The sequence below is a fragment of the Myotis brandtii genome, unplaced genomic scaffold (assembly GCF_000412655.1).
Source record: "Myotis brandtii unplaced genomic scaffold, ASM41265v1 scaffold180, whole genome shotgun sequence".
Taxonomy (NCBI): Eukaryota; Metazoa; Chordata; class Mammalia; order Chiroptera; family Vespertilionidae; genus Myotis; species Myotis brandtii.
The window spans coordinates 479,932-491,312 of NW_005356675.1; the positions used below are offsets into that span (position 1 = coordinate 479,932).

The following is an 11,381-nucleotide window of genomic DNA, read 5'->3' on the forward strand; positions in this document are numbered from 1 at the left end:
GTCTGTCCGTGGGCTGGAACCGCCGCGCTCGGGATGCAGCTGAGCTGAGAGCCTGCGCCCGCGGACCGAGAGCCCGCGTTCCGAGTCTTTCCCGGCGGTGTGGGGAGCGGGACTTGCAGCGGCAGGATGACCAACCCGGCGGCCACGCAGAACAAGGAAATAGACTGTCTGAGCCCCGAGGCTCAGAGGCTGGTAAGAGGAAAACGTTGGGAAACTTTCGCGTCGGACTGCGAACGTTTGGTCCTTGTTGGCGCTCCAAGGCCCAGGGCAGCGGGCACCTTTGGCTGCGCTGGGGTGGGGTGGGCTCCGCATGGCCGGGGTCCCCTGAAATTAACGTCCCCACGCGAAGATGTGCGGGTGGGAGCGGCCCTGCTCTCCGTACAGTGCGTTCAGTTCCTCCTGCGAGGAGAGCAGGTTTCGTTGGACGGCGCCCCTCCCCAGGACGAACGAACGGACCTTGGGACCGGTTCTGCCAGCTGTGTGGCTGGGCGGAGGTCTGAGGACCGCGCTTTAGAGGGTCCCTCCCAGCTGGTCGTTCGGTATTTTACAAAATACAGCGCTAGGAGCCGGTGCCCAGAGCGGGGGCCCATGCCCTGAGGCTGGCGCCCTCTGTGGCTGGGCGGTTCTGAGCACTTACCCAGCCCCGGACCTTCGACCCGAGCAGGACTTCTCCACCTCCCCCAAGGACCCCCGTCCCCAAATAGACTTTGGCTGGTCTCCTGGGGCCTGGGGGTCTGGACAGGACCCTGCAGGATTTCACAGTTATCTGGCTTAACACCCATGGCTGTGGGGTATTTGAGTTAAAATTGGGCCGGGGTGAGGTGGGGAAGGTTCATCATTACCCACTGTCCTGTGGCTTGTGGTTGGTCATGAATATCTAAAGGTGAGAGGATGCACTTTGGAAAAGAAACATGTTACAATGTTTAAAGTTTGTACTACAGAGAACTTGAGCCCAAAACAATCACTCCTTCACCAGGTAGGAATTAATCACCTGGTGTTTGTGTGGGATTCAGAATGAGAAGACTGCCCTTACCTTGAAGGAGTTCCCCAGTAGGTAAAACCAGAGAAAGGTACAGAAACAGACTCTGCTGAGTGCACACTTGGGAGTTAACTTCCTTGCTGAGGACGGTCAGGTGGGTTTGTAGCGTCCATTTTACTGTGCTGCTTCTGGGACCTCACGTAAAGCTCCCGCCCTGGGCCAGACCTTTGCCCCTGGTTCCTACCCCTTCACCCAGTCGGTTTCTAGGCCTGGGAACCTGCAGAGGGGCCCTGGAATCCCGTCAGGGAAGGGCCCTTGGAGAAGGAAGGGCGGAGTGCTGCCAGAGGCCGACGTTCCGTTCTGAGGAGCCATCTAGGCAAGCCTTAGATGGCCAGGACGGGCGATGCTAATCCTGGGCGAGATTCTGGCTCAGAGGAAGGAACTCTGGGCGGGGACTTTTTGAAGAAGAAAAGAGTAAACGTGGAGAACGAGGATGTGAGGAAGGGAGGGACCTGTCCATCAGAGGAATGAGTAGAAATAGCAAAAGTCTCCTTAACCCTTCACGTAACCCTGGATTGGGTCTGGCTGAGACGCCTGCTTCATAGAAATAGTGAGAGGGGAGTCTGGCCCGGGCCCTGGGTGAGAAGGTGCTCCATCCGCACTGGCCCACCAGCCCCTCCTCTAGCGATTTTCAGTCCCTGTGCCGCAAGACGTTTTGAAACGTGCAATACCTGACCGTTTAGTTAGGGGCACTGACCTGCTTTCCCTTATATTATCAAATTAAAAGTGACAACAGTCCACACAACAATAGCCATCCAGTGTGAATGAATCAAAAGTATACTTACTTTTTATGTCAGATTGGCAGGAAATATGTATTTTGGTGAGCCGCAGAATTTTAGTAACTAATACGTATGTGCCATGAGATGGGAAAGGTTGAAAATCGCTGCCCTACCAATTCCAGGATCCAGTAAGTTCTGAAAACCAAAAGTTGTTGCTTTTTTGGGTAAGTGTGTGGCAGAATTCATTTGGCAGTGAGACCTGCCCTGGCTGGTGGGCAACTTTTCAGTCTTTACCTCTGCGTGTGAACACGTCCATACATTCCTCTGCAGCCCCGTTAACGGGCTTGGTTAAAGGCTGTAACTCGGGATTGTGGCAGAATATATGGTGGCCGCATCTTATGGCCTTTCTAGTTGAAGCCGGAGACATACCTGGTCCCGGGATTTCCAATAAGCAGTTGTGAACCTGTGGGAGGGTTGTTTTCAGTAAATAATAGCAAACACTCTTGGAGAGTGGAGGTGGGGAGCCTTAGAAGGGAGTCACCCTGCAGCCACCCTGGGCGAGGCAGTGTTCCGGCTGGAGGCCTCTGGGCATTTCATACTGTTTGTTTGCTGCCCGTTGTGTTCTTCATTAAGTGACCCTGTTGTCTGGGAACTGGGGTCTGCAGTGGGGAAGGAGGGCAGGGGGCCACCCCAGTGTCAGAGGAGAGCCGGGGTTGGCAGGAAGCGGAATTGCCAAGCTCCACCTCACCTGGCAAAGGAAGCGGCAGGATGAGGGCAGGAGCCCAGCTCCTTCATGGTAGTCGGTGCCAGCGTGGGAGGGGCAGTGTGGAAACCATGCACTTCTCCCACTTTTGTAACTTCCCGTGTTTGAGATGGGTTGTGTCACCTCTGGTGGCTTTCCACATCCTGACTAGCATGAACTGACAAACATCAGTCCTGTCCGGAGAGAGTCTGTCTGGGTAGAGCGTGGGCACAGTCTGCCAAGCCCCATCCCACCAGGCACCTGTGCCAAGGTCCCTACCTGAGTTGGAGTGTTGACGAATCCGGGGACGAAGGCGGTGCTCTGGGGGCTGGTCCTGCCGTAGCTCAGCTGGAGATTTTGAGTCCTGAGATCCTAGGGTTTGTTTTAGATGGGTCACTTCCTCAAGCAGTTAAATTATAGAACAAGTTAGGTCTTTTCTCACATATTAAGGGTGTCCCACTAGGGCAAAAATGGAGACTAAATTTCCCTTTTTCTTTAAGAGTTAGTTTCTGGGGGCCAGAAATAATGTCACAGAGCGGAAGCCTCCTTAGTAAAAAAATTTTTAAACCCTGCAGTCTAAACTGCCACTTTTGCTGAGCACAGGAAATCAGGTTATTTATAGTTGCAACACTGTTTTCTCTCGAAGTTGATTGGACTATTTACCTATTAGAGCGAGGTCCTTATCTCGTTTTTACAGGTCTGTGAGGTTGCCGTTGGTATGATGTGTTTGCTCCTCAAAAGGCAATGTTCGAGAGGAATGCCTTATCCCTGAAAATCGGGCTGTGTGACTCAGAGAGGAAGCGTGTATGACTAGTTAGCTCACATGCCAGTTTCCAAAATCTCCGTTCGTGTTTACGAATGTTAATCCTGGAGGCCCCGGCCGGTAGATGTGAATTACTAACCTGTGAGGGAATACGCCTGGTATATCCTGCTGTAAGTTGGTCGTGGGGTAGGCAGGAGAGAGTTTTTATGGCCTCACTGTTTTAACTCTAGAGTTCGCTTTTTTGAATAAAGAAACTTATTTTTAAGGAATGGATTTACTAGGGCTTTCATTATTCAAACTATCTAGAGAAACTTAAGTAAATTAACTTCTTTCTCCTAAGTTAAACAAAGGATTAGTTTGACTACATCCAAGATTTAATCATTCAGAATTGCCAGGTATATGATGGCAGACCACCACTGAAGTCCCCACCCCCCAGGCCAACTCCAAAACAAATAAACCAAAACAAACAGGAACCCCACCACACAGGTGTGTACTCAGGTGTGTATTCCGAGACTCACTCATTCATGGGGGCCAGGAGGGAGGGCAGCGTTTCAGTGGTTTCCTCCTTAAGGCTATAACTTAGCTTTAAAGCAGTTTTGCCTTGAATCTGAAGAACAACTACTTTGTAATAAGAGACATAATTTACTTTAAATGACTATAGTGAGGATTCACTTTAAATTTTAACCCAAATCTTTCACTGAAATGTTTGTGTGGTAGAGCTTATGAAAGCAGCATCATTTCTGTCCTCGCATCTGCATCTTCTTTCTTGCCTGCGGTACCTGGGTGTGTAGCCTTCCTGTCTCTGCTGCCCTTAACCCTGAGCTGAGCTGAGCTCACCCTGCTGGGTCTGCAGCTGTGGTACTAGTCACAGTAGGTAGCATTTCCCAACACACAAACCCCCCACCCCCACCCCCCGGTCTGCCTTGCCAAGTGTTTCCTGTGGCGCCTTCCCAGTCCTGGCCACCACCTCATGAGGCTTGGTGATCTCCACTTGCAGATAAAGAGGAAACGGAAAGGTCAGGGGACTTTCCCAAGTCCACACAGCTAGCAGGCAGGGGGCCCTGTGACGGAGCTGGTGCTGATAGCTGTCACCACTGTGTACAAGCCTCAGGCAGGGTCTCAGGCTGGAGGCTGCCACTGGCTTCCCTGCAGCTCCAGGCCTCACACGCAGGACGGGGCCCAAGGGCTTCTTTTTCCTGAGACGGCCCTTCAGATCCCAGCCCTTGCTCCTGAGTGCATAGTTGGCTTCTCTGCAGCTCCAGGCCTCACACGCAGGATCGGGGCCCAAGGGCTTCTTTTTCCTGAGGCGGCCCTTCAGATCCCAGCCCTTGCTCCTGAGTGCATATGGAGACCTCTTCATTGTATCAAATGCTTCATTTCTATTTCTGGGAGTTTTCAAAACTTTTCAAAACAAAGGAACACTCGATGGACTGAAGTTTTCTAAATAAGGAAGAGAATACTAGAAACGGGAGCGCGGCAGACATTTCTCCTTTTTCCAGTTTGTGTGCTGGACTAACTTTGTCACTGTCAGTCACTGTGTCAGCCCTCACGGGAACCCCGGGAGCTGAGCCTTTTCCCGTGTGGCTGCTCCCTAACCCCACGCCACCCAGATAGGCCCCTGGAGGGTGGAAAAGATGGCTTCTCATTCTTCCCTGGCTGGTTCCGGGACTGCCATTGGACGCAGGGAAGGCTGTCAGTAGCTGTGTCCGGCCTCATAGAGGAAAGCGCGGTGCTGTGAGAGTCCGCCTTATTCTGAGAGGGAATATGCTGTGTGACACCTTGAAGGGGTGGGGTCTGCAGGGAAGACCCTGTGTGGAGCAGGGAACGGGAAGGGGGAGGAGCCAGATGCCTGGGCTGCAGGGAACCTGTCACCTGGAGAGCCGCACAGGTGGCTGCTCTCACCTGTCAGCCGCATGCATGGTGATGGGTGCCCATCATGCTCTTGTCGGTAGTTCCAGCAGCTCTTATTGAGACTGTTGAAGGAAATGTAAACACTCACTTTTCTCAGAAAAAAACTCACATGTATTCACAGCAAGAGGGGGAAGTGATTTTCATCAAGGGTGATGTGCAGCGTCCCTACCCACCCTCAGGGCTGTGCTAGATGCTCCGAGTCATTGCACTCGATAAAGTAACATGAATAATTTTGTTCCTGGTTAATATAAGTTTGTTATTTAGGTATGTAGGGTACTTTTAAGAAGTTTGTTATTCTGAAACTTTTAAGAAGTTTATTCTGAGATTCCCAGCGGCACCGTGGGGAGAGATTGACAGTGCTTGACCCCTGGTGTGGAGATGACCTTTCAGAGGCAACAGGAGCACCTCGAGGTGCCCAGCCCTGAAATGAGGGCTGATGGGCAGAAGGGACGCAGTTTGTCCGAGCTCATGTCATTGGTCATTGGTAGAGCCAAGACTGGTGGCTCGGTCTTGAGACACCCTCTGGACAGCCTCCCTCTGGAAACGCCGGGCGAGGCCGAGAGGATTCAGTCTGGACAAAGGTGGCAACCATTGCTTCTTGGGCTGTTCCTCCTGGTCCCCCAGGAGCAGAGGATGGGGTGCCAGCTCCTCGGGGCCCAGGCCCAGTCACGATCAACTTAGCGAGATAAGGGCTTCTTTGAAGGCTGCCGTTTTATCTCAAAATTCCATGGTAATTTTAAGGTGTGCTCCATAACTTACCTGAGTTGCTTTCGATGGAAACATAGTGTTAAACTTTAACAAGTTAAACTTTAGTCTTTAACTTTGTGTCCTTCAATTCTTCAAGTAAAAATGATAAAGTGTGTCGTGTTTATTTTGTGGCTTACGCACTGGCCCCCAGACCTGTGCCCTGAACCTGTGGCCAAGCTGTTTGAACAAGTGTGGCCGAGCTCCAGAGGTCCGGCCTCTGTTTCATTCCTGTTTTAAAGCTGTGGTTCACGGCCCCGTCAGACCCCATGCCTCTTTTTTACTACACATTTTTTAACATCTTCATTATGAACCTGAAATGAAATTCATTGATGGTAACATCTACCAGCATGCATAATACCATGCTAATAGAATGTTTCACTGTAACATTAAAAAGAAAGTAAGGTGCAACACTGGAATGTGAATTTCAATGCCTAAATGCTGGTGCAGCCTTCAGGTACATCGTAGCTGCAGAATGCAGACTGATACAGACATGCTGTCCTCACACCCAAACAGCTGCCGGTGATTTGACCTCCCAAAATTATGACTAACTCTTAGGAAAGTTCTGAACAAAATCAAGTATAATCTTCCCTTGCTTTCCTGTTGATTGCATTCCTGGGACAGTCAATGCAAGTTAAAACTGTGCAGAACACATTTCGAGTTTATGTGTAAGCTGCAATCAGTTTGTCGATCTGAAAGTGATCAGGTGGTTCTTCTGTCTGCTTGATGGCCAGTGGGAAAACCTCTCATTATGCAGCCTGTCTCTGCAGGATGGTACTTGCCCCTAAATGCTATTAGTACCCCCTCCAATCACTGTGACTTTCCCCCTCTCCCCCCCCCCCCCCCCCCCATCTGCTTGATGGCCAGTGGGAAAGCCTCTCATTGTGCAGCCTGTCTCTGCAGGATGGTGCTTGCCCCTAAATGCTATTAGTACCTCCTCCAATCACTGTGACTTCCCCCCCACCACCACCACTATTTCCAAAATACTCTCTTAGAGGTGGCACTCTCCCCATGACAACTGTGCCTTCCCTTGGTGGCGATGGTCATAAAGAGAGGCCCCCTCAGTGGGGAAACTTACTGCAGCTGCCTAAGCGAGGGTTTGGGGAAGATGAGGTTTTGAGACTGCAGTAAAATGCACGATGGCAGCCGAGAGACATGGCGGGCGGTGGATACATGGTGCAAGGCCAGCACCGGTCGCCGTTGGGCGCTGCCGGCTTGGCGAGTTCCTGTTCACACGGGTGCAGGGGACCACTCATCGCCCAGTCCCCTTGGTTGCTTTGAATGACAGATTATTTTTAGACTCGGCTGCGTATGAGGGGCTGGGGGTTTACATAGAAAACAAAAGCTGGTGGCTGTTTCCACTTCCTGTAGCAACGGCGGCTCAGGAAGGGGCTCTGTCACAGCCTTGTAGGCTCTGTGCACAGCGCTGTCCGCTCTGGCTGGGAACGTGCCCTGCATTGTAAGTCCCTTAACGCGGGCCTGCACATGTGGTCTCCGGGGTCCCAGGCTCGCCCCACCGGGAGCTGTGTTCCTTTGTCACTACAGGGAGGAATCACATATGGACAGAAGTCCCCTGCTTGTTTCTGGAACAGAACAGGTTTTGTCACCACTTCGGGCACAATATTCCTCTCACATAGACAGGAGTGAGCTTTAAATGCATCCTTAAGTTTTTTCCTGGGGGAGGGTAAACTATAGCTATGTCATGTGGCCTGACAGGAATTCTGCTTGTTTATCAGAAGAATTCTCCAACCTGGAGGCCAAAGTGGATGCGTACGGTCAGTATTAAGACTTCATCGAATGCCGTGCGGAGGACAAACTGCTCGTCTCTCTTAGCCCCGCACGGCATCATTTCCACTTGACATCTGAGGCAACACACCGGGGAGGCGGCCTCACTGGGTCCCGCGTGCATGTCCAGGGCCCAGTCCTCTCTCCTGATCCAGGTGCTGGTCTTCATGTGCGCTGACAGTTCTCTCCCAAAGGGCTTCTGGAACGTCGGCGCTGGCATCAGAGAGCCTGGCGGCCATGTGCACGTCAGCCACGCGCTGTGGGTGTCCCCTGGCTCTGCAGGGTGGGGAGCCGGCTTCCCCAGCTGTCATCGTGATGCCTTACAGATTATTTTTAGACTCGGCTGCGTATGAGGGGCTGGGGGTTTACATAGAAAACAAAAGCTGGTGGCTGTTTCCACTTCCTGTAGCAAAGGCTGCTCAGGAAAGGGCTCTGTCACAGCTTTGTAGGCTCTGTGCACAGCGCTGTCCGCTCCGGCTGGGAACGTGCCCCGCATTGTAAGTCCCTTAATGCGGGCCTGCATGTGTGGTCTCCGGGGTCCCAGGCTCGCCCCGCTGGGAGCTGTGTTCCTTTGTCATTACAGGGAGGAATCACATATGGACAGAAGTCCCCTGCTTGTTTCTGGAACAGAACAGGTTTTGTCACCACTTCGGGCACAATATTCCTCTCACATAGACAGGCGTGAGCTTTAAATGCATCCTTAAGCTTTTCCTGGGGGAGGGTAAACTATAGCTGTGTCATGTGGCCTGACAGGAATTCTGCTTGTTTATCAGAAGAATTCTCCAACCTGGAGGCCAAAGTGGATGCGTACGTCAGTATTAAGACTTCATCGAATGCCGTGCGGAGGACAAACCGCTCGTCTCTCTTAGCCCCGCGCGGCATCATTTCCACTTGACATCTGAGGCAACACACCGGGGAGGCGGCCTCACTGGGTCCCGCGTGCATGTCCAGGGCCCAGTCCTCTCTCCTGATCCAGGTGCTGGTCTTCATGTGCGCTGACAGTTCTCTCCCAAAGGGCTTCTGGAACGTCGGCGCTGGCATCAGAGAGCCTGGCGGCCATGTGCACGTCAGCCACGCGCTGTGGGTGTCCCCTGGCTCTGCAGGGTGGGGAGCCGGCTTCCCCAGCTGTCATCGTGATGCCTTTCCTGACCCCAAGGCTTTCTCAGGGTGGCGGCGATGGCGAAAGCACGTCTCAGCCTGTTTCTGTAGAGTCGCCAGAGTTGAGGCTCATGAACCCCTCCATCTTCCGCGTAGCATGCGAGCCCTGGGTAACTGCAGAGTTCAGAGCAGAGTGAGCGCTGGTTCTCGGATGGCCGGTGCGGGGCCGTGGGATGTAGAATTCCACACTGTGAGTCCCAGGGAAGCTCCGAAGCTCAGGACAAGTAGAGACGGAGCCAGGAGTCCCTGACGAGGTGCGAAGTGGGGCTCGCAAGGACGGAGTGAGTCTGCCTCCTGCCCTCACCTCTGTCCTCCCCGAGGGCCAGGGCTCCTGGCCCACCATGCCTCTGCTCCCTGAGGAGCATCGGGGGGCATCTGGGTAAACGGGCAGAGCCACAGGAAGGACACAGACGTCCCTACGCAGGGTGCTGGGCAGCACTTCCTACCACTCCGGCGGCTCAGGAAGGGGCTCTGTCACAGCCTTGTAGGCTCTGTGCACAGCGCTGTCCGCTCTGGCTGGGAACGTGCCCTGCATTGTAAGTCCCTTAACGCGGGCCTGCACATGTGGTCTCCGGGGTCCCAGGCTCGCCCCACCGGGAGCTGTGTTCCTTTGTCACTACAGGGAGGAATCACATATGGACAGAAGTCCCCTGCTTGTTTCTGGAACAGAACAGGTTTTGTCACCACTTCGGGCACAATATTCCTCTCACATAGACAGGCGTGAGCTTTAAATGCATCCTTAAGCTTTTCCTGGGGGAGGGTAAACTATAGCTGTGTCATGTGGCCTGACAGGAATTCTGCTTGTTTATCAGAAGAATTCTCCAACCTGGAGGCCAAAGTGGATGCGTACGGTCAGTATTAAGACTTCATCGAATGCCGTGCGGAGGACAAACTGCTCGTCTCTCTTAGCCCCGCACGGCATCATTTCCACTTGACATCTGAGGCAACACACCGGGGAGGCGGCCTCACTGGGTCCCGCGTGCATGTCCAGGGCCCAGTCCTCTCTCCTGATCCAGGTGCTGGTCTTCATGTGCGCTGACAGTTCTCTCCCAAAGGGCTTCTGGAACGTCGGCGCTGGCATCAGAGAGCCTGGCGGCCATGTGCACGTCAGCCACGCGCTGTGGGTGTCCCCTGGCTCTGCAGGGTGGGGAGCCGGCTTCCCCAGCTGTCATCGTGATGCCTTTCCTGACCCCAAGGCTTTCTCAGGGTGGTGGCGATGGCGAAAGCACTTCTCAGCCCGTTTCTGTAGAGTCGCCAGAGTTGAGGCTCATGAACCCCTCCATCTTCCGCGTAGCATGCGAGCCCTGGGTAACTGCAGAGTTCAGAGCAGAGTGAGCGCTGGTTCTCGGATGGCCGGTGCGGGGCCGTGGGATGTAGAATTCCACACTGTGAGTCCCAGGGAAGCTCCGAAGCTCAGGACAAGTAGAGACGGAGCCAGGAGTCCCTGACGAGGTGCGAAGTGGGGCTCGCAAGGACGGAGCGAGTCTGCCTCCTGCCCTCACCTCTGTCCTCCCCGAGGGCCAGGGCTCCTGGCCCACCATGCCTTTGCTCTCTGAGGAGCATCGTGAGGGCATCTGGGTAAAGGGGTAGAGCCACAGGAAGGACACAGACATCCCTACGCAGGGTGCTGGGCAGCACTTCCTACCACTCACAAACCCTCCAGCACAGGCAGGAAGACGGTGTGACGGCAGCCACGTGCGAGCTCAGCGAGGGCACGGCACGCCTCTGCTGGGGCTCTCCCTGCGTCCTGGCCAGTTGCTTCTCTGTCTGTTTCTGCTTGGCCTCAGTCCCCAGCGGCGTCGGGCTCTCCCAGCTCCCTGACCCCCAGAGAGGAGCAGCCCTCTTCTTCGGAGGAAGCTGTTATCTCTGGAATTCCTGGCTCGGAGCAGGCCTGTCGAGCGCTGGCGGGACAGGCATGCTTCTGATTGTTTATCCTGAAGCCTTTGTGTCCTGCTCCAGGGAAACCCACTTCCGCGCTGCAGTTGGGTTAGACCTGCAGGTCATCAACCCTTGGCGCTGCGCAGGGACCAACCCGTCACTAAGGTGATGCCTGCTGTGCCGTGATTTCTCTATAGCGCTCTGCAACCCTGGCCCGGTCTGTGCCACTCCAGGGGACAGGTCACAGGGAGCAGTGTCTCTCTCCCCAGCCAGCCCGTGCGCCCCCTGGCCGGGCCCCTGGCCGATCGCATCTGTGGCCTCAGCTGGGCACTGGAGGGCTGAGGCTCAGATCTGGGCTTCTCTGTGCACGGTTAGCGTCCCTCATACCATCGTGTCAGAGTGCTGTCATATTTGTCTGTGGTCAAGTAAAATGTAAACGTGGAACTTCGGGGTCAAAGGTTCAGATTTTTAGAATTATAGTGAGGCAGCTTAGGTGATAAATGGTGTCTTCTCATCCCAACCATGTCCTCCATCCAAGGGGGCCTTACTTGAAAACCCAGGTCGGTAAAGCTCTGCTGACTGGATTCCAGGCCAGGCCAGGAGGGTCCTTGGGGGAGGGGCTGGCCGTATCCTCTGTGCGGG

The 11,381-nt window shown here is 54.0% G+C and overlaps 1 protein-coding gene across 31 annotated transcripts in view; it reads left to right on the forward strand.

The window, feature by feature from the left end:
- The first annotated feature begins 6 nt into the window (after positions 1–6).
- The window catches only part of LRRFIP1 (leucine rich repeat (in FLII) interacting protein 1), a 76,404-nt gene continuing 65,029 nt past the window's right edge, over positions 7–11,381 (forward strand). For all 31 annotated transcript variants that reach the window (XM_005863712.2, XM_014537620.1, XM_014537619.1 and 28 more), the window contains exon 1: positions 7–192. In XM_005863712.2, the coding sequence (XP_005863774.1) occupies positions 127–192 (66 nt within the window). In that variant the 5' untranslated portion in view covers positions 7–126. The remainder of the gene's footprint in view (positions 193–11,381) is intronic.